We start from the raw sequence: 21,652 nt of genomic DNA, 5'->3' as shown, positions 1-21,652 counted from the left end.
AGTGGGGGCTGTGGGGCATCTCTAATCATTTAGGAAGCAAGGATACGAACACGAATATGGGTATAAAATATAAATTCAGCATGGTGATACGACTAAATTTTAAAAAATTATAATATGATATGACCAGTGACACTAATACGAAACGGGTATGACCCAAATAAAATATCTATGCTTCTTAACTAATCACTTACTATGTAGTTAATCCAAAAATATATAACTACTTGTTTTCTGCATGAAAATCGTAGCTTTTAGCAAATGAACATAAGGACGATTATTCATTATCATAATATAGTTACTAATTATTGACTAAAATCTTTAAAGTAGCCCTTTCAGGACTTTGATCTTGATTTTTGCAGTTTACAGCTTATGAAAGGATACGATTTTATATTGAGCTAGAAATATAACATTTCCGTAGTCCAATGCTTCTAAATGGAGATTTCATTTTTATTTAATATTTTGTTTGTTAAATTTACATCCAAATTAATCTAAGTCCTAGTTTTCAATCCAACCTCACTCAAGAATTCAACCTTCTCCATCAAACACATAAACCAAAATTTTCATATTCTAGACAAAGGTTATTTCAGTAAACATGCTGGAAATTAGGATATGATACTTATAAAAAGGCCATGTGAACGGACTCTAGCTTTTGGATTACACAAGTAATTTTTTGTTGGCCACAATGAATACCGAAAGCTGCTGAATTAAACTTTACCTTGCTATTTTTCTTTATTTTCCTGTCAAAGGGAGTGAGAGTGACATAATCTTGGTATAATCTTTAAGTCTTGTCTATGTCAAACAAAACTTTCAGACACAAAGTTAATGATTGAATGTTTTAATCTGACAATAATTTTTTGTCATGTCTACATATGATATTCCTTTAGACACACTAAGGCTGTGGAAGTCTTGAATAATCTTAGACCCAGTCACAAGAAAATGGGGCTTTGGCCATTGTTTCTCTCATTGAGCAATTTGCTGTGCCTGTGTACACCAAAGTTCATGTCATAGGCTAACCTTTTTGGGATCTGCCTTCAATAATGTGCTACAAGCCAATGTAATGTTCTCATATAGAAGTTATATATTAGTACATCTTTCCCACATAGTCCACACGTATGCAAGAGAGATGTTATAATAATCCCAAAAGGTTGGTCTAATAATTTCTAAAGCCTCATGAAATCTATAAGATCTGGATTTGAAACCCTCTAGTTAATATTTTAGAGTCACCTCCAAGATATTTCTCTATTTAATTACTTGGTGTGTGTGAGACAGATTAGCCTAATAATTTCTAAAGCTTCATGAGATCCATAAGATCTTAAATTTGAAACCCCTAGATAGCATCTTAGAATTATCTTCCAAGGATTCCTTCATTTAATTACTTGGTGTGTGACAAACAGAAGAACTATATATACCGAGAAAAAATAGTCAATACCAAACAGCAATGACCACTCTCATTGGAGAAAAACAATAGACATATATACAATATATATCTATAAAAGATAATTCAAAAAAGGGAAAGAGAGAGAGAGAGAGAGAGAGAGGGAGATATATCGAGTACACTTGTCATAAAAGATAATTTCTATATTTTGTACGAGTCGCTTTAAGTCATTAGGCTGTCTTTTTTATATCTTTTTTTTGGTAGAATTTGTCTTTTTTATATCAATATCAATGTTACAGTGCCTTCACTCTTTTTTTCTTTTATTTTTCCTCCCTGTCTTAGGAATGAGCAACTTTATTCACCAAACCAGAAGTACAACCCCATACGACAAAATAACTAAAGTTTCAACACAAAAACAAGCAGCAAAAATGCAACTAACAGCAAACAATCGCTCACTTTATCATTATCAAAAAAATAAAAATAGCTCACTTTATCAACAATAAGAACAAGTAAAAGTGTTCCAAAAACTACAAAAATTGCTATTTTGAATAAAATTTCTTATGTTTTTACAGTCTCTATCTGCATGATACGTCCCTGCATACCCCCAATTTGCCAATTTTTGGTAGTAAGCTTGTTTTTCTTCACTACCAACCAGCTTGCAAAAGCATTTTTAGGCACTACTTTAGGAAACCAAACAAGCTTACACACCAATTAAATCCCGATATCCCTTATCAAGTTATCATCGTCCAAGTCCTCACAATTAAACTGCATTACTAGCAACAGGCAGCAGCCCTCCATTCCACATGATCTTCACCACCAATGACAATGAGAACATCAGCCATCTTTCCTTAAATCATAACTAGAGGTCATCTAACCTAGAAGGATGCCAATTTTATTGGCCATTTAAAATTGCACTCGACAACTTTGCTGAAGTAACAGTTGCAGTATCATGTGCTACTCTAAAGCCCCATATTTCTGACATAGGGGACCATCAGGGTGCCAATCATCGTGCTGCAAAAAGAAATGTCCGCTCATTTCCCACTTTATGCTTTAATAAGGGCAAAGCTTCACTTGTCAGCCGCAAAATCATCCTCTAGCTCCAAGAACAGTCTCAATTTGTTCACTTTATCTTTGTACAGCTGTGCTTCAAATAATTCTTTTAATGCTACAGTTAGTTTAAAAGTATGCTACAAGTCATTTAACCAGCTAAAAGTAGAAGTCATTTGGTTCAGTTAGGCTAGCAATTTGTACACACACAGCGATGGCTAATCATATACACGCAAAAATTTTGTCATTTACAGGGGACATACAACATAGAACATGTACATGTCTATATATTTTATAGTTTTAAATATATGCCTTTCATGTGGAGGAAACCAGCAACAATACTCCAAAGCAAAATTTCAAGCATTACAAACACCAGGGTACCCCACTTTTCTGAATGAATCATGGCCCGCAATAACGATTCCGTGCCATCAACCTGCACACCAGATTTGGCCCAAAATTGTCTATCAGATAATGTGCCAAGTCAACCAATACATCAATTGTGTTCAACAATCGCATAAATCTATTACAATATAGTACAAAATAATATCACACTCCTGATGATACATACTTTAGTAATATTGTTGTCAAGAAGTACCCATCTTGCATGTCAGTCAATCCACTTTCACAAGAAAGGCAATGAACAAAATATTTACATATAACTAATATTAACTAGCAACTTCTCCAATCTCCACACAACAATTGGAGGGTGCACTAAAAAGATGAAATTCCACAATTTTTCTTGCATAGACACATGCTTATTGTAAAAGAGAAGCATAGTGACTCACAAGTGATACCCTAGTACAGAGAAAGAGAATTACCAAGTTATTTTCAGGTGAATGCCAATAGAAACCCTGCACAGCTGCTGGGAAGAGATCACAAGCAGCCAAAGCATAAACAATGAGAGCGTTCATCCCCATCCATTCTAGTAACATTGTGGGCTTTCTGAAATGTTTGATATCAACCTGCATTTACAGAGGGTTTAATTTTTTGTTTTTAAAAGATGGTTTAACTAAACAGGCAATGTTTTTGTAATTTCAGTCTCATTATTCCAATTGAACATTATGTATCACATTGCAGAGATGTTAAGACAAGCTAATGTTACGCATCATATAGGTCCTTGTCATCAAACCAAAGAGTAGATTTACTGGTGTTATATATCGTAGTCACCATCTGTGTTTGTGGATTCTGGAGGAAAAGGTTGAAAGCAACCTCGAAAACCAGAGAGTATGGCAAGACCTTAATATTTTAAAGGATTGGAAATATATGGCAGAGGATGTCAGGATTGGAAATATATGGCAGAGGATGTCAGGATTGGAAATATATGGCAGAGGATGTCTCCCATCATTGGGCATTCCATCCTTTAAGAATCAGGCACTGTCACTCAAAGGTAGAAAATGATGCCAACTCTAAAATCGTATCACAACACTTTCCATCTAAGTTTGGAGTCAATACATTCATCTGTGATATAAAGATTCTAAAAATTACATTCTAATCTCAAAGCACTGAAAGCCAGACAAAATCTAGGTGCCTTTCAAGATTAGCTTCTCTAATCCTATAGCTTCTTTGATTTCTCAACAGAGGGAGACGACCTTCAGAATTTGAAACTTTTATAGGACGAAAATCTCTACATATTACAGGAAAAACTTAATTTAAGGTCACATTTGCACTTCTCCTGGACATGTCAAGAATTCTGCAATCAATATAAAGAATCTAAAGTCACACTTATTTCAGTATGCCATGATAATTCCACAGCTTTATGTTGAAATCAAGTTGTATAATTTTATGGTAGAGAAATTGCTAATGACTAAAACTTACAAGTGATGTTTTCCTTTGACCTAATTATAATTGAAAAAAATTGAGACACCCCTTTATTGGAACCCCCATCCCCCATATATAAATAAATAAAACTTTTTGAAAAATAGGTCAAGATAAACTCAAGCTTGAGTCAGAGTGTTGACATATCAAGAGATTGTAAACTCTTCTATTTTCTCCATGATTTTCCCAATTTAACAAATCAATTATTGATATGGATCACTGGGTTTGATCTCACCTGATGGTACAAGTCATAGCAAGCTAAACTTGGGTCACTTTTAAATCATGGGGATATTGGTCAATTAATCAGAGCACTATCTAGAATGATGAACTTACTATGTAAAAGATAATGGTTAGGAACAAGCCTGATGCTCCTGCCGTGATGCACATATAGCTCAATGTATACAGTGGCTTGCAGAAAGGAACACCTGATATACCTTACAGAAATTACTTGCAAGAAACAAAGTGAAATTCACAAAGAGCTAAAAGATATAAACCAGATACAAGACAAAATACCTAGCAACTCCAAAACATATCCTGCAATTAATAGAGGGAATGATAACATGGACCATAAAAGGACCCTCTGCATTTGGTCCTGAAGAAAAAAGATAAAAGTTTATATGATCAAATAAAGCTATCGAAGAGTCACATCAAGACAAATTGAAAATCAATAAGACATAGCTAAAACTATGCCTACATGTTATGAAGCAACAAGAAGAAACATTGTACCTTAAAATGCACTAGTATGTGCCCAAATTGCAATCCCACAAAACATGTGATAGCAGCCATCAATGAACTGGAAAAATTTGCAAGCAAAAGAAATTAGCAACCAAGTACCAACAACCAGCACCTATCAATGAGGATGGTAATGAATAACGCTTTAACATTTACATTGCCATTTTTTTTTTTTTGAAAAAGGGGGGGGGGGGGGGGTTGGAATTGCAATTTAAGAAAGTTGTTCAGTGTATTTAGAAATTAACTGTGCTTTGAGTGCCCTCTCTCTAATACATTATAAACTGTCACAGTTCATAAGTTAATAATATACAAGGAAACAGAAAAAAGGAATGCCATTATCAAACCTTAAGATGCCCTCTGGATCAAATGGTGCAAGGCACCACCCAGGTGCATTTTGTGGCAGAGGTCCGTAGTCAGGAGAATTAATACTGCATTCCTGAGCAAAACAAAGATTAAGATAAGATCCCCCTGATGATCAAACAATAGAACCTATAGATAGGGAGTTCAAGATAGCAGTTACAAAGGCCAAGAAAAATAACCTTTGTTCTTCTGTACACGGGATGTTGATAAAGATGATGTTCACCAAGAATAACTCGATCAATCAAGCCAACCACATTACAAGGAGGCTCAAGACTGCCCCTCACTTCACAATGAACCTATTGAACAATTTTTTGTTTAAAATAGTTCCACTTGAGGGTAAATGAAATGAATAAGTTCCACAAACAAAATGGGATACAAAAAACATGTACAAGACTTTAAGCAGTCAGCAACTATTAGCTTGTTTGCAAACACGTGGGGAAGCACCCATAACATAGATCTCTAGATTCATATCTTCTTTCCTTACATAATTTAGTTTAAACTGTGGTTCCATGTATACAGCAATTACATGTTCTCACAGTGTAGATCTCACTCTTATGAAATAAAATCATTTCTGATCGATTATTTGACAAAAATTAGGCCTAAAGAAGTGCTTTAGGGCCACCTTCAGATTCCAGGACAAGCAGTCAAAGCTGGTGACTACTTAGACAATTCTAGTTGCAAGCACACTTAGTTACTGGAATTTGAATGACAAACTATCCAACAAAATGAAAAATAAGAAACCAAATATTATCTATATTAGAATAATGGTTTACAGCTAAATGATTGAATTCACCATTTCTTAACAACTTAAACTTTTGGGACAAGTGATAATTTATCAGAGCAAGTGATTTGGAGTTCAAACTCTATCTCCACTCTACCTTCCATTTAAAAAATTAAAAATCCAACATGTTTGGTCTAGCTTATTAAGGGGGAGTTTGGGCCCACACATTAAATTCATCATTGCCCAACAATTAATCTTTTGAGACAAGTGGTAATTTATCAATGTCCAATACACATACCATAAGAAATTGGGTCATAAGAACAGCTTCAATTCACACCCTACCCAACAAAACAAGTGAAGCATGTGCATCAAATATAAGTCTCAGTTGTGGAAAATAGGCCCAACATAGGCATCCAGTAATCAATACTGTTAACTAATCATTTTATGGCATATTGCTCAAAAATCAAAATCAGACATAAAAGATATGAAAAGTAAAGAGAACATCTTCAGTTATAAAGTAACAAATTTGGAAGCCTCAAGCTATCTTCATCAACAGATTGACATATTGACAGAATGTTGCCAACTGGGATGCACGGACGCGGCATCCAGCCCAGCGCACCCGCATCCGATGCAGCGGGACGCGGCAACGCGGGAGGGACGCCGCAAACCGCACGTCCGTGCCGCGTCGTGCCGCGTCCCGCCACGTGGCAGCTCCCGAATCGGGCCGACGCGGGCCGACGCTGCTGAAATTGGCGCCGACGCGGCCCAAATCGGGCCGACTCGGTCCGTATCGGCCATATCGGTCAATATCGGCCGACGACCGATACGGCCGAAATCGGCCGTGAAAATCGCCGGAGAGGCCGAAATTCTGACCTCAGATGCGTTTCTTGCCTTATTCTTTCTTTGTTTTGTGAATCAAGTATATTAATGTGTTTTTTAAGAATATTTTAATAGTAAAAATATATAGAAAATATAAATAAAAATATTTTTAATAATTTTTAATCGCCGAGTCCCGCCGCACTCGCACCCTACTTTTTCAAAAATTCCCGAGTCCCACACCCGCACCCGCACCCGCACCCGAGTCCCGAAACGCACCCGTGCTTCATAGGTTGCCAATGAGAAACTTTCAAGAAATTATATGATTCAACTCACAATTTGAGTACTAGATGCATAACCAGTCAAATTCATGCTTAAATCTTCATATTCCCAATTCGGAACGTAAAGGCCATATAGTAAGCACATGTATACTGAGCACAGTAAGATAGCGAACATCCTGCACAATTAAGCAAAAGTTAGCACTTAGAAAACCTCAAATGCAAGAGGAGAAACATATCATCCGTGAAAAAGTCTACCATCTAAGAGACCTAGAAACTCTAAACAAAATTAGAATTACAAAAGTATGCAGGTCATTGCCCACAAGGGGTGAATGCCCCTAGATTACCCAACTCATTCTAGCAAGTGAGGTCATTGCCTGTAGGTTTTACTGACCAGAGGCGAGCCCAAAGAGCTGTTCTTTAGAAAGGTTCCCTATGTTATCACAACCAAAAATAAATAATAATAAAAAAACAAGAAGAAGAAGAAAAAAGTATGCCGGTCATCTCACCCTAGATTTTTTTGTCATGTGATATCTTTGGATTCCTGTTAATAAGTTCGCCAATAATCTGACTCATAACTCAAAGGCCTTAATGATTTTTTTTTTTTTTTTAAGTAACATTTGAGGTTAATGTTCCTAAAATTTATAGCCTGATCATCGTAAATTTTAATAATTACCACCTATTCATGAAGTATATACAAAATGTTTTCAACTCAGCCTCTTCATTTCAAAATCATAGCTAAGCATAACACAAACTTCCAAAAAAAAGAGTGCGGTTTAAAGTTTGACATCCCCAAGACTGCCAAGTAGGTGCAAAAAAATCTAAAGAAAGAACAGAAATATAAAAGGACCAAAACTTGGCATCTAGATTGCACTTTTCTTATTAAAATTTCCATAATTATTTTGAGATCAACCATCCTGCTTCCATCTTCCATTCTTTAGTTAAAACCCAAAAAATATGGTTTTATCTCTACATGAAGTCAGTGAAGAAGCACACTCTTGAAGCTTTTGTAGAATCAGTTCATAAAACCAAAACATGTGTGCATTCCAAATACATCTAAGAAGTGCAATTGCATGTGAAAAACATGAGTACCAGTGGAATTATGTATTCTAACCAAACTAACCACTGAATGTAGTATTTCTTCACAAAAGCTGTTGCTGAATCAACAATATCATTGTTAACAAGCCAGATCTCCGCCATTGAAGCCAGCAGATATCCAATTGATATCCTCTGTAATTTATGTAAACACATTTGCAATATGCACGTTAGCTTTAAAAAGTTTTTGAATCTTAATATCTATTTATAGAACTAGACCAGCAGATAATAGTACTTTTATCTGTTCTGAAGTAAACAATCCTAAAAGAACAATTCATCTATTGAGGTTAAGTATGCCCTTTCAGCTTAATCATCCATATATGGCATATATTTGATGCAGTGCACATGAGGTAATACACAAGAACATGAATTTTCACTTTCAAGAGTAGGAAAAAAAACATTTGAATGCCCAAAATTCCTGAAAAAACTATGCAAATATATGATCATATAAAGAATTCTCAGTTAATACCTAACTCAGGACATGATTGTATTATTGACTAAACTAATCCAAAACCCCGGGAGATGTATAGATTATAACTTAGGCATTGATACACTGCCATACTACCAAATCAAGAGAAGACATCACACAGCAAATGATTAGACATGCACCTAAGAATTTCCTAGCATAAAGTTGCACCAATGCAATGGAGCTCTTTTGTCATAACCCAGCATTATCAACCCTACATTCTGAGAAGTCTGGACCAAGTTGAATCAACTAAATTATCCTTTCTGACTTTTTGTGAAAACCAGATTTTGTATTGTAGTTATAGCAATTGAATTATATTTATCACCACCAAGCATGTAAGAGAAGATGTAGTGGTGGCAGTATCTGCAATAGTGGTAGTAAGGTTCTTATAAAAAAAACACTATCAAAACATGTACTACTGCTTTTTTATCACGATCTTGCTTCTGAATCTCTGATTAATAAATGCTTCCCCCCCTCCCCTCTTTTTGTGAAGGCTCCTCAGCATTGTACCAAGGGATGGAGAAAATTTCTGAAGTTAAAAAGCTTAGCGAGGCCCTTTCTAAGGTTTGAAGTGGGGGATGACAGCAACATATCCCTATTGCATGACAATTGGCATCCACTTGGAGTTCTCTATACCAGATTTGGCCATATGGTAGTGTATGATGCAGCCCATTGCATGGAATCTAAAGGGTCCAGCATGCATCAAGAGGAGTGGCAACGTCTGATGATTTGAGTGGAATTCAAAGTAATCAACCTCAAGTTTAGATAAGAGAGAGAAAAATAATCCAATCTGGATTCCTTCTAAATCAGGATTTTTTTTAATAAGTGCTGAAACCTGGTGGAAATGAGTATGGTACTCTGCTGCAATACCAAATCATGTGTTTATCTCCTGGTTGGCATTCAGGAATAGAGTGTCTACTCATGCTAGATTGCTCCAGTGGGGTTATAAAAGGGATTCGCTTTGTGTTTACTGTAGGGATTGTATGGAGAGCAAGGATCACCTCGATTTTGAGTGTGATTTGATTTTTCCAAGAGCATTTAGAAGGAAATTATGAGAAGTGCTTGATTAAGAAGCCTGAGGTTGACTGTTGGGGTTCTATTGAGCAAATTTGTTGACTGTGACTTGAGGAACTTCAAGGCAAAGGCTAATTGCAATATTTGCAAGCTGGTATTGGGAGCTGTCGTAAATCATATCTCGTGCCAAAAAAAAAAAATAATGCCAGTATACATGGACAGTAGGTGAAGAATGAGAAGAATATTGCAAAAGCTATTAGTTGGTAGGTTAAGGCTCAAGTGGCAGCAAAAGGAAATTTTAATTTTTTATCGGTAACAGAGCCAAATGCTGCTATTGGGGGATTCCTCTGTCTGTTCTATGCAACAAAACGCTAAGCTTTGCCTGTTCAATACAGTGCCAAATCATTTGGTAAACTGAGTTTGATGCACTGATAGATAGTGCAGAACCTCAGTTGTTATTACCATTGTGGTTGATTGCTCTGTAAAGGGAGCATGCTAGGCTTTGTTACTCTATTGTTGTTAGGCTGTATGCAAGGCCTTTGTCATATTTTGTTGTTCAAGTCTAACAGTGTTAAGATTTGTAGTGTGTTGAACTGAATAATGCTTACCTGTAATACACCTAGCCAACGTATCTTGTCCACATCAACTCCATATGTTAAATCGTTACGCCCATGAAAATACCCACCTAGAATACATTCCAAACAAAACCAAATCTTTTTTTTATCAAGACTTCGATAAACAAAAGTACATAAACAGCTCCTCACAATTACTGAGTTGTAATTTGTAAATAAATACTGATTACATTAGGTAGTTGAGAGCTAGGACTCAATTCAAACTACTTCGAAATTGTTGTATTCTGACAGTAATCACATCACAAACAGATTTATTTTTTGACAAAAATATTGCTTATGCCCCTAAAGTTTACTTGAAGTTCGTCTTCGTCCCTAAACTATTGAAAACATTATACTTTCTGTCTTTCCATCCAGTCTCATTAACTTTTATCCTACTTGTAGGTGTACTATTTATAGCATTAGAGAATTTGATATGCAACCAGGACCATTACATTCTTTTTTTTAAAAGGTACACTTGAGGTGAACAAGTGGCACAAAACTATTGGTCACATGCATGGTATGAAAGATCATTTTAAAGTTTAGGGACGAAAAAATAACTTTTTTGAATCATTTAGGGACAAAAAATATCTTTCTAGAGTTTCAAGGACAGAAAATGTTACATTTTTCAATGGATTAGCAATAGAAAAAGAAGTTTTTAAAGTTTAGCGATGAAAAACGAACTTCATTTCATGCAGACTTTGGGGACGAAAACAATATTTTTGCCTTTTGGTAATTTACACACACGATCTCACTACTCTCCATCCAATTATAATAGAAGACGGAAGTGCCAATTGAGCGAGCTACATAGCTCATTGTCACGAACCCAAAGGGTAGGAAAAACAACATACCTTGCAAAACCAACCCTAAGATAAACAGCTTGATTGTCCTTAGCACGACTTTCTTTGTAGCAATTGATTTGTTAGAAATTCTCTGCACAATGAACATAATACTATTACAAGTCTATTTCAATTTCAAAACATTATTTAAGTTCTTAATTCATAGAGTATAGAAGAAATGCAAAATTTAAAGAGCAAAAAATTCTTGTGTTTTGAGCTACATTGATAACATGTTAGTATTAAACATAAACATACTAACCTTGAATACTAGAGCAATAGAGACACCAACACCAAAGAGAAAAAATGGCATCACAAAATCTGCGAGTGTGACGCCGAACCAGGGCGAGTGATTAATGGACGGAAATGCCCCTCCAGCATCGTCTACTAAAATCATCAACTGTCAATGTTAAACAAAGCAGCTTAATTTTCAGAGTAATTTTGAGTGAGTGGGTTTCAGTTTCAGTTTCAGTTTCAACTTTCACGGTCAAAGCCAAAGGGGTAGTAGAGTAATAATTACTTAAAGGTTAAAAGTTAGAAATACTTAGTTGAGGCGGGGTGCATACAGCGACGGTGAGGCCGCGGAAGACATCGAGAGAGTGGAGCCGTTGATTGGGAGCGGGAGCGGCGGGAGGGGAAGAATCTGGGCCGTTGGATGGGGAGGAGGAGGAGGAGGGGACGATGTCATCAGTGGATGCTGCTGCGTTGTGGTTGTGGAGAAGAGGTGTGCGTTGCTCTTCTTCTTCCGCCACGTCGATCACCGAAGACATTTTCTTTTTTTGTCTCGGGCTGGAGTCGACGCCGGCATAAGACAATATTGCTGCGTTAATTGAAGTTATTAATGGAAAGTCTATGGCTTAACCAACAGGTCCAACACTTTCTTTTTTCTTTTCTTTTTTGACATACCCAATTCAAAAACCACCCCAAATAAAAGTTACCGGTAAAAAGTCAAGTGAATTCGATTAGTGATAAGTTTCTTTAGTACGTGTTTTGGTTTTTTTTTTTTTTTTTTTTTTTTGACATAGCCAATTCAAAAACCATCATGAATAAGTTATTGGTAAAAATTCATTATGAGAATTATGAATTCGAGTAGTGATAAGTTACATTAGTATTCTTGTGGTCACTTGATGATATATTGCAAAAGTTCAAGTAGTGCGGAGACCATGTGAGACCTACTAACCCCTTTTTTCTTGCTTAATAAAAACCAATTCAATTATTTTGAATAATTTACCTGCTATAGTACATCAGGATGAATATATAATTATTAAAAGGAAAGACAAATATTTTTACCATTTTTTTTTTTTTATAATTCAAAAGTAGAGGAAGGGAATTGAAAGTTAGGTGATCATAAATGTAGGTGCATTATTCAAAGTAAAACTATAGGAAAAATTTTTAGAGAGATTAAACACGGATGGCTCTTATCAATTGTCCGTTTGATATTCATAACATTTGTTAAGGATGTGTTTGTTTGGAGGTGAAATATGATCGATGGAAAATTTTAGAGAGAAAATAGGAAGGAAAACTTTTTTGGGGTATGTTTGATTGGATAGAAATGAAAGAAAATAAATGGTAGAATCCAGGTGTTTTCTACTCGGGCTCATTAAAAAGTTTTCTCTCTAAAATGGAAAGAAAATTGAAGGGAGAAAATGAGACTGCTTAATGGACAAAAATGTCATTATGCACTTGTACATAGGCTTTGTCCGTACATTGCTCTTCTTCACCTTCTTTTTTTTTATTATTAGACGTTGTCTCCTCCTCCTCTTCTTCTTCTTCTTCTTCTTCTTCTTCTTCTTCTTCTTCTTCTTACTTTTTTTTCCCCTCCTCCTCCTCTTGGACGTTGCCTCCTCTTTTTTCTTTTTTCTTTTTTTCTCTTTTTTTTCCTTAGACGTTGCCTCTTCTTTCCTTTTTTTTTTTTTTTTTTTTTCCTTTTGATTTATTGTACATTGCTCTCTTTTTTGCTTTCTTTTGTATTTTTTTCTGTCACTTTTTTTGTTTTAATTGGGCATCATTTTTAACAAAGGTACATGAGTAAATTTATACAAACTCACTTTTTTCATCCCTCCACTTTTTCACTCCTAACCAAACAAAAAGGAAAGAAATTAAAATATTTTCTATCATCCCACTTTTCCATCCTCCTACCATTTTCTATTCTCTCACTTTTCCACACCTCCAACCAAATGGACCCTAAGTATTAGACAAAACATATAATTTTTGTTAGCTTTTATAGTTATACTAAATGTGTGACAAAATATATAGTTTCAAGTTGAAAGGGCTCGGATTTGTGCTAAAAACACACGAGCTTGTTTAGATTCCAAATTTTAAAATTACGGCTAGATTGCTTTTACTCTTACTTAATCAAAGTGCGGAACAAGAGTAAATGTGCCTAATGAACTGATAATTACACTAGTGCATAAACATGAACAATCATCCATAAATGTAAAGTATAAGAGTAAGGGAAGAGAGATGTAAACACAAGATAACACCAAGACTTATTATCGAAGAGAAAACCGAAAAATTCGGCGAAAAACCTCTCCACGACCCTCAAAGTCGAAATCAATCCACTAGAGAATAAAGTTGGAGTACACAAATAACAAAAGACCCTCCAAGTCTAGTCTACTCAATGTATTTGAGCCCTCCAAGTTCCTGCTACCAACGGACTTCTCGGAGTCATGTCTTCTCTAGATTTCTGGATCCCGCAATACGGCCAATTGCATCCGCTAAGCCTCACCGACTTTTTTTGGTAAATCCACAAAACTTCCCAAGCTCCAAAACACTCACTACACTCTGAAAAGGTGTGGGTTGTCTTTGGGTACAAATCTCCTCTCAAAGTATGGTAATGGGAGAGGGAAGGAAAAGAAGCTATAATAATTTCTCACTAAGGATGAGTAGTTCTCTCTCTAAAAGATGAGTGTGTTGTGTTGTAAAAACCCTATCTAGGGTTTTTTTCTCTCTGAATAGTCTTTCATACTTTTGTGGGTAATGAGAGTATATATAGTATAGGTGAAGGGTAAGAAAGTCACACTCAAAATCCTCCAGGCAAAGAGTTTCGCAAGTACCTTACGGGTTGGCCCTTCTCGTGAGACACTCGCGAAACTGACAGCCTGACATGACTCTTTAGCTTGCAGCATGTGTTTCTCACATGCCCTTTTCACGGGAACCTTTACTCATGAGCTTCTTGTGAGTTAGTCACAAAATTGCACTAATTCTTCATTTCATGCTCAATTTTTCACCAACTTAATACTAAACTCAATACAATAAAATTCCACAAAATATAAGGAACAAAATTAAAGCAAATACAATACTTTTTGTCATGGAATAAAGTCAACATAAAATATAGTTGTAAATCACAACTTTACAATCTCCCCGTTTGACTATTCCATGAGAAAACACCCTATAACAGACTTTTGACTTAAACGTGAATTTGAGAACAATGGCAAAACTCACTCACACCTAAATCTAAAACATGTGATGAACTTGGAACATATATACCTGTAACTTGAAACACTTGCACAAAACGCATTAGACTCTCAAGGTAGAGCAAGTAATAAAAGGTCAAGTATAATGTAACAAGTAAAGTGCGATCAAGTAAACATGATGTAAAACATATGAGCAACTTAATCAAACACATGACAGTCATATGGAAATGACTACAATGATTATATAGCAAAGCAAAGCAAATGATCATCCAAACATGCAACCAATAAAGTACAATAGCATAAAAATGTATGCATGTCCAATACAAAAACACGATGCAAGGAGAGCAACAAAGCATAGATACTAAATGTAACTCAAAACACCATAAAGCAACGAGAAAACAAGCATAAAGCAAAACAAGGTTTTCTCATAAAAGGAAATGTCTTCTCCCCCTTGGTATATGCATCTCTCTTATGGTTTTCTCCCCTTACGAATGTGCACGAGATAGAATTTCTCTCCCTGAGAATGTACACATGAGTCATATAGAAATGATGATACATTCCGATATACTCCTTTTTGTTATGAATAGACAAATGAATCAAGAGGAAAGAGGGAAAGAAAAGAATATTGAACAAGGATAATGATGCATGAGGGGTGCAAGATGAATGAGAAAATGAAACTTAAACGATAAACAAAAACGTCTTAAAAACAAAATGCTACAAAACATAAAGTAAAAATGACATGCTAAGGATGATGAAACAAGATATAGACCAAGACATGACATCGACACAAGAACATGTTATATGTGCTAAAAATGTCTAAAAAGACTTAACTAGCATGAGTGAATGCAAAACATGTCAAGTGATAGAGTGTGTACATCAAAAGTGCATCCAGTGTGCATGTGAGATGCATGACCAATACATGAGCAAGGTATTTATGAGGCAAATTGTAACACCCCGACCCAATTTTTATAATTAAACTATATGTTTAAGTGGTTAAGTATTATTAGTATTTTAAGCCACTTACTTGCAAAAATTAATATAAAAGTATTTAATAAACATATTATTTTATAATGTCATTGAATAAGAATTTTAAAGATTATAAACAATTGAAATGACTATTTGTATTATAAATATATATTTAGCATGTACAAAACTATATTAGGTGGTTAAGTTGTGAGATATATATATATATATATATATATATGCAAAGTGATATTATCTTTGTAGAAAAGTAAGTGTGAATGCAATGAATTATTTTGGTAGAAAAGTAAGTGTGAATGCAAAGATTATATATATATATATATATATATAAGTGTGAATGCAAGAAAATTTGGAAGAGTGGGTGTGATATTTGTTTTTCCCTAGCCATACACGTACCCCACCCCTAAAGTCAATTTGACTTATGTTTATTTTGCTGCATCTGAAGTCCAGCAGCTCACTTTCCTCTTTCTCTACTCCTTTCTCCCCTTTCTTTGTTCTTCTTTCCTCTTCCCTTCTTACACGGCAACATCTCTCTTCCTTTCTCACCAAAAATTCTAGTTTCTTTAAAGAAGGAATTAAACAATTAGCCTTAAGGTTTCATCTTCCAAGTGTGTGGGTAAGTAATTAAACCTCATCTGATTTTGTGTATTTGGATAGTATAATTGTTTGCTTACTTTCCCTCTTTGTTCTCTACTCTGATTTTGGAAGCTGAATTGGTGATGCTGTTTTAGTTACTGGAAATATTGATGATATTTGGTCTATTGAATGCTTATTAGGGTATTTTAATATGTATATTATAGGTATAAAAATACTCAAATTAAATTAAGACCTATTGTTATTTGTTGATGATTTTGTAAGATTATGTACTGGAGCTGTCTCTGTGACAGATTTGATGCTTACTACAAGAAAATTATGTATTAAATTGTATATAGTGAATTTGAATGCTAGGGATAATTCCTTTGAAACCTAAGACACTTGTGGTTGTTATTGAATTGGTCTCACAGCATTTGGACGAACATAAAAATAATGGTTTAATTTATAAGTTGCATGAATTTCTGACAGGACAGATTTGAGTATGCCGTCTTGCGTGATTTTTAGTAAATCATGGGTTTATGATTTGACTCCGAAATTTTTATGGTTTATACTGGACATACAGGGGAGTAGTTATATAAAATTTCATGACAATTGGATGTGTTTGAGCATCCCGTTTGTATTTTACAAATGGAGCCTATGCTGCTGGAATAGAACAGTGAATAGTAAGGGACATGCCTAACTTTGTGGATTTAATTATCAAGTTAGGGTGAATGTTTTGAGCTATAATTTAATATGCTTGTCTTTTAGTATGTCTCGATCATAGATTAATTTTGTATAACTTGTTTTGAGGCTTATTACTCAAAGGAAGGGGTTCTAAACCATGAGACGGTTGTATGTATGAAGCTGTTTTGCCTGACGTGTTGTATGCTATCATATGAATGTATATAGTTACATGATCATGCTTAAAAGATTTTATATTTATGCATACATTATTGCCCTGACCTTAAAGCACCTTTTGAAACAAAGTTGGCTCTTTTAGAGATATGGGATTAATATAAGAATGTTGGTTTCTCTAGGATTTTGTACTTGTTGTTAATGAATGTATTTTGTTTGTGGGAACCTCGTTGAGGTGGGATTAGGACTTCCTTGATTCTAAGAGATAGGCTTTGAGATGAATGTGAAGTTTATGATAAGGAATTATGGATAGTAATAAGTTTTGAATTATGGTTTAGGTGTTATCAGTATCCAAATCTGAGCTCCTTCGACTTTAGGCTCTCGGTTCCTCTGCTTTCAGGTAAGGCATAAGTTATATGAGCATTTGGTAAGTCATGAGGTTATTTTAAAGTATGTTATGCATTAAAATGTTTTTGATTAGAGATATGGCATGTAATCATTATTCTGACAATGATATGTTCGTGAGCTTTCGAAAAACTTATGTATATGATTTAAGCATATTGATGCTATCATTGATTCCACGAACATGATGTTTAATGAAAAGAATGGAAATGCTATTATTATGAAATGTTATGCAAAATAAGAAATTTCAGTATGATGTAAAGTATGAAATGTTTTCGGGTTATGTCCTCTGATAATTTGAACTCAGCCAGTAGGGGTTAATTATTGGCTTTCCATGGAAATATGTTATCTGTTTGGCCATTTAAAGTAGAGGAAATGCGGCTGCCCGTAACTCTAGGCCATTTAAAGTAGAGGAAATGGGGTTGCCCGTAACTCTAATCTGACTAAGGCCTTCTCCCCAATGTGTACGGACGGCGGGGAGGAACGAAACCTGGAGGAGATGTGCCATCAGGCCTCTCAAAGGGGACAATATCATGCACATGAGGTTTTCCAAATGTGATGAGGCCTTCTCTGTACAGCTTATCAGACATGGACTAACCAATATGTTATGAACAGCTATGTTATGTTATTAATCATGAGAGAATTATTTTGTTTAAATGCATTGTGAAAAGTGAAAGCTCTCATGGCAAGAAGAAGTTTCTAATGAAAAGAAAAGCTGTTCATTAAAGATAAAAGTTTCTGAAGTTCTGTTATGCTATAAAAGTAAAGTTTCTGATAAAAGTACAAGTTTATGTTTAAAAGTATCAGATATCTGTTTTTATGAAACGTTAAGTTTTCTGATCATGAAAGTTATAGTATTCTATTAGAAGAGGTTTATAAAGAAAGGTTTTTTCTTATTGGGTCAAGATGTTTCTAGTTTAATACAAAGTTGCCGAATAATTGATTTACGTTAAAATGATTATTTTGTAATGAGAATGTATGTGGTGACTTTGTAGAAAATGATAGAAGTTTAATCCGAAAGGTTTTGGTAATATCAAGCTGATAAGAAAAGGGAGAACAATTATTTTCCTATGAAAAGTGTATAAGTTATTATTCTGAATAGTATAAAATACTATGCATGGAAAGCTGTTCTCCTATTTGATTATGCATAGAATGAAATGATTTGATTTACATGCATCCTTATTAAATTCTCATATATCTTACCTTTACTGAGCTGTGTAGCTCACCCCTTCCACTCTTTCAGTTAGCAGGTTTTATTTTGGAGCAGAGGGAGCCTTAGTCAAGTTTTGAAAGTAGCTGGTTTTAGTTTGATATGTATAGATCCTAAATTAGCATTCTGACGTTTAGCTTTATAGTTATTGTGTATCTTAGGATCAAATGAAAGTTGTGTATACCTTAAAGTATCAAGCTATGTATTATGTAAAAGTGTGGAAATTAAATGATTGGTGGATTATGTTATTCTTTGGAGTACAATGTAGATGCTCTGAATGTCAAGTCAAAGGTTATATAATTTAAGTAGAGAAACAAGGATTGAAAAGAAAAGGAAAGCTTTCGGTAAAAGTTTTGTAAAAGTTAAGTTGGTTCTTGTTAATATCAGATTTAGACTTGATATTAGCATGCCGGTCATGGTCACAAATCCGGGTATCGGGTTTGGGGCGTGACACAAATTGTGTAAACCACACAACCAATGATCAAAACATGATAAACATAAATAATTATGGATGATCCCCAAAAATTGGTACTTATTGGAGTTCAAAAGAGTGAAAAAATATTATAAAGACATTTTATCAAACACTTAAAGTGCACATACTACACATATATGTTAAACAATGCATGAACATATGAAAATCTTGTCTAAATATATGTTATTTTTCACCAAAAGGGGCCAACATCCAAAGCAAATCATCATTTAAAACAAAACCCAAAATTAAGTTTTCCAACCTCCCTTTGAGAAAATCTCAACTATGAACATAAAACTCCCAAAAATATAATCTAAGGATCAAAATCAAAGAAAAGAGTTAAAAATTACCTTAGAGAGGTTAAAGGAATGAAAAACAATTGAATTTAGTTAGGTTTTGATATAGAAACATTAAAATAGGGATTTTAGAGAAAATGAGAGAAGTTTAAAACAAATGTCTCACGAAATGCCCTTTAAAATGCAGATCTAGTAATTTTCGCGGGAAGTTGGGAATTTTCGCGAGTAAGCCCTTCTCATGAAGTACTCGTGAAACACTCGCGAAACTCTCTATCCAAACTCGTGATTGAGATTACTTGCGAAATGACTTGCAAAAATACCCAGAAAACATGTTTTTCACACAAAATCAACTTGAAAAACTTTTAAAAACATGGATAATACAAATTACTTCCAAAAGAAAATAAAAAGAACAAATTTTTTTTTGATTTGATCCACATATGGTTGAGTACACACACATTACATTTGAACATGTACAAACACACAAATAAAATAGGCATTCATTGAACATTAGACTTGTGTGTTGTGTGTGTGAATCAAGTATGAATTAGTTTATAGTCTAGTATGAAACTTCAATGATCAATTCAATCAAGTCATACACAACTAGTACGAAGTCAAGTGACCTATCTCACTTGTAAAAATGAACATATATGACCCATCACCGATGTGTTTACATTTCGAGTGAAAGCTTTTCATTTGGCTTCCATTTTTCATACTTTTGATCAAATAAAACTCAAATTTTTAAGTAACGGTGCCATGAACTTTTTGATATTTTTGACGAATATGCCTTTGGTTTTGGCACCATACATTTTAATACAAATTTGCTCAACTTTTTCCTAGTCAAACTAGTTTTCGAAGTAAGGCTTTTTCAGCTCTTTTCTCCTTTTAGAGATAGACATTTGTAGAGTTCTTTGAAAAAGAAAAAAAAAAGTGAGGAGATATATAGGCACAAGTCTACGCATGTATCAAGATCAAGTAAGATTATTGACCAATCATTCATGACAGGCTTGAAGATCCATTTACAACAATCAAACGTAGATTTATAGAAGTCGCTCATACTTAAAAAATGAGCATACATAACAAGCTAAACTCATAAATGTACTACGCCATTAGTACGAAGGTACTAGGCCAAACTCACATGTGAAATGTGCTAAAAAATATTCGATCAAACTTTTTGAATTTTTCACTTTTTATGTGTTTTTGAATTTTTACTCACACAAAACAAAGACAGAAAAATAAGATCAACAACAAAAACAATGCATATAAAGAGATGCATGATACACAAATGCATAGTAATAAAGCATCTAATGCATGAAGGGTCTTACAAAGATTGAAAGAATTAGATCGATGACTAAGAGAGCAAAAATTCAACCATAGGAACTCTTCATCATCTAAACGGAATGATTGTTTGGAATGAGTGTCTCATGAGAAGTGAGACGAGGGTTGGAAGAATGAGAATCGGAGATGCACATAGACAGGGAAGTAAGAGCATTAACCACATGCTTCAATAACTTACCACTTTCAATCAAATCTGGTTTAGCTTGCAAAGCACAACTTCCATGAAGTTCAAGTTTCTCTTTTCTTTTGACTCTCTTAAGAGTTTGAAACTTAGAGCAGTGAGGTCTAAGATGACCAAAGGCACCACAATGGTGACAAACAATGGATTTAGGTCCATTAGGCTTTTTAGGAAGGGATCTAACAATATGGTTTTGTTCTCTCTTCAACATAGAACATTGAGGTCTTATGTGACCGATCACACAACAATGGTGGCAAGTAGGAATAAACTTAGATCCACTCAAATCCCTAAGATGAGACCTAAACGTAGGCTTAGGTTTAAAAGTCTTTCTCTCCACTTTTTGGTTTCTTTTGTGTGGAGGAACGTACACCGATTTGTCTTTAAAAGTAGAACTCACACTAAGCACAAAATTGGGCAACACAACATGATTGTAACAAAAATTTTCTTCATTTTTAGCAGTAGGTTCTACAATCAAACACTTGGCATGCATCTTAAGAGATGCATTTTCACATTTAAGATCATCAACAAATTCGTTAGACAAAACAAGTTTATCATCCAAGTTCATATTTAAACATTCAAACTCCTTTAGTTTTTCAAGAGAATGTTCAATAAGTTTCTTATACTTTTCAACCAATTTGTTAGATTCATTGAGCTTAGCAATCAGATCATTCTTTTCACAAATAAACTTGCTCAAATTCTCATGAAACTTCTTAGCTTTTTTCTTCAAGAGTTTGATATTTGGAATATTAATAACACCCATAGATTCATGTAACATGT

The 21,652-nt window shown here is 34.6% G+C and overlaps 1 protein-coding gene and 1 long non-coding RNA gene across 3 annotated transcripts; one reads left to right on the top strand and one right to left on the bottom strand.

Moving 5' to 3' along the window:
- Positions 1-1,888: 1,888 nt before the first annotated feature.
- LOC115971657 (heparan-alpha-glucosaminide N-acetyltransferase-like) lies at positions 1,889-12,048 on the bottom strand. 2 transcript variants are annotated; one of them, XM_031091660.1, is made up of 13 exons: positions 11,727-12,048; positions 11,423-11,560; positions 11,176-11,257; positions 10,325-10,401; positions 8,265-8,371; positions 7,200-7,320; positions 5,506-5,622; positions 5,311-5,402; positions 4,961-5,027; positions 4,748-4,826; positions 4,568-4,659; positions 3,238-3,381; positions 1,889-2,852 (listed from the first exon to the last, which is right to left on the bottom strand). In XM_031091660.1, exons 1-13 carry the CDS (start codon positions 11,928-11,930, stop codon positions 2,712-2,714), a joined length of 1,461 nt encoding a protein of 486 aa, XP_030947520.1. In that variant the 5' UTR covers positions 11,931-12,048; the 3' UTR covers positions 1,889-2,711. The 2 variants fall into 2 exon arrangements, with proteins under 2 accessions (XP_030947520.1, XP_030947521.1); XM_031091661.1 differs by having other exon boundaries at positions 11,705-11,792.
- A 3,858-nt stretch (positions 12,049-15,906) lies between these two features.
- On the top strand, positions 15,907-18,860 carry LOC115969957. Its single transcript, XR_004087093.1, has 3 exons — positions 15,907-16,173; positions 17,324-17,385; positions 18,631-18,860. It is a non-coding gene; the product is annotated as an uncharacterized LOC115969957 (long non-coding RNA).
- The last annotated feature ends 2,792 nt before the right edge of the window (positions 18,861-21,652 follow it).

This window comes from Quercus lobata, chromosome 12 (assembly GCF_001633185.2).
Source record: "Quercus lobata isolate SW786 chromosome 12, ValleyOak3.0 Primary Assembly, whole genome shotgun sequence".
Lineage (NCBI taxonomy): Eukaryota > Viridiplantae > Streptophyta > Magnoliopsida > Fagales > Fagaceae > Quercus > Quercus lobata.
The sequence above is the reverse complement of the archived record's forward strand: the minus strand, read 5'-3'. Positions and strand labels throughout refer to the sequence as shown.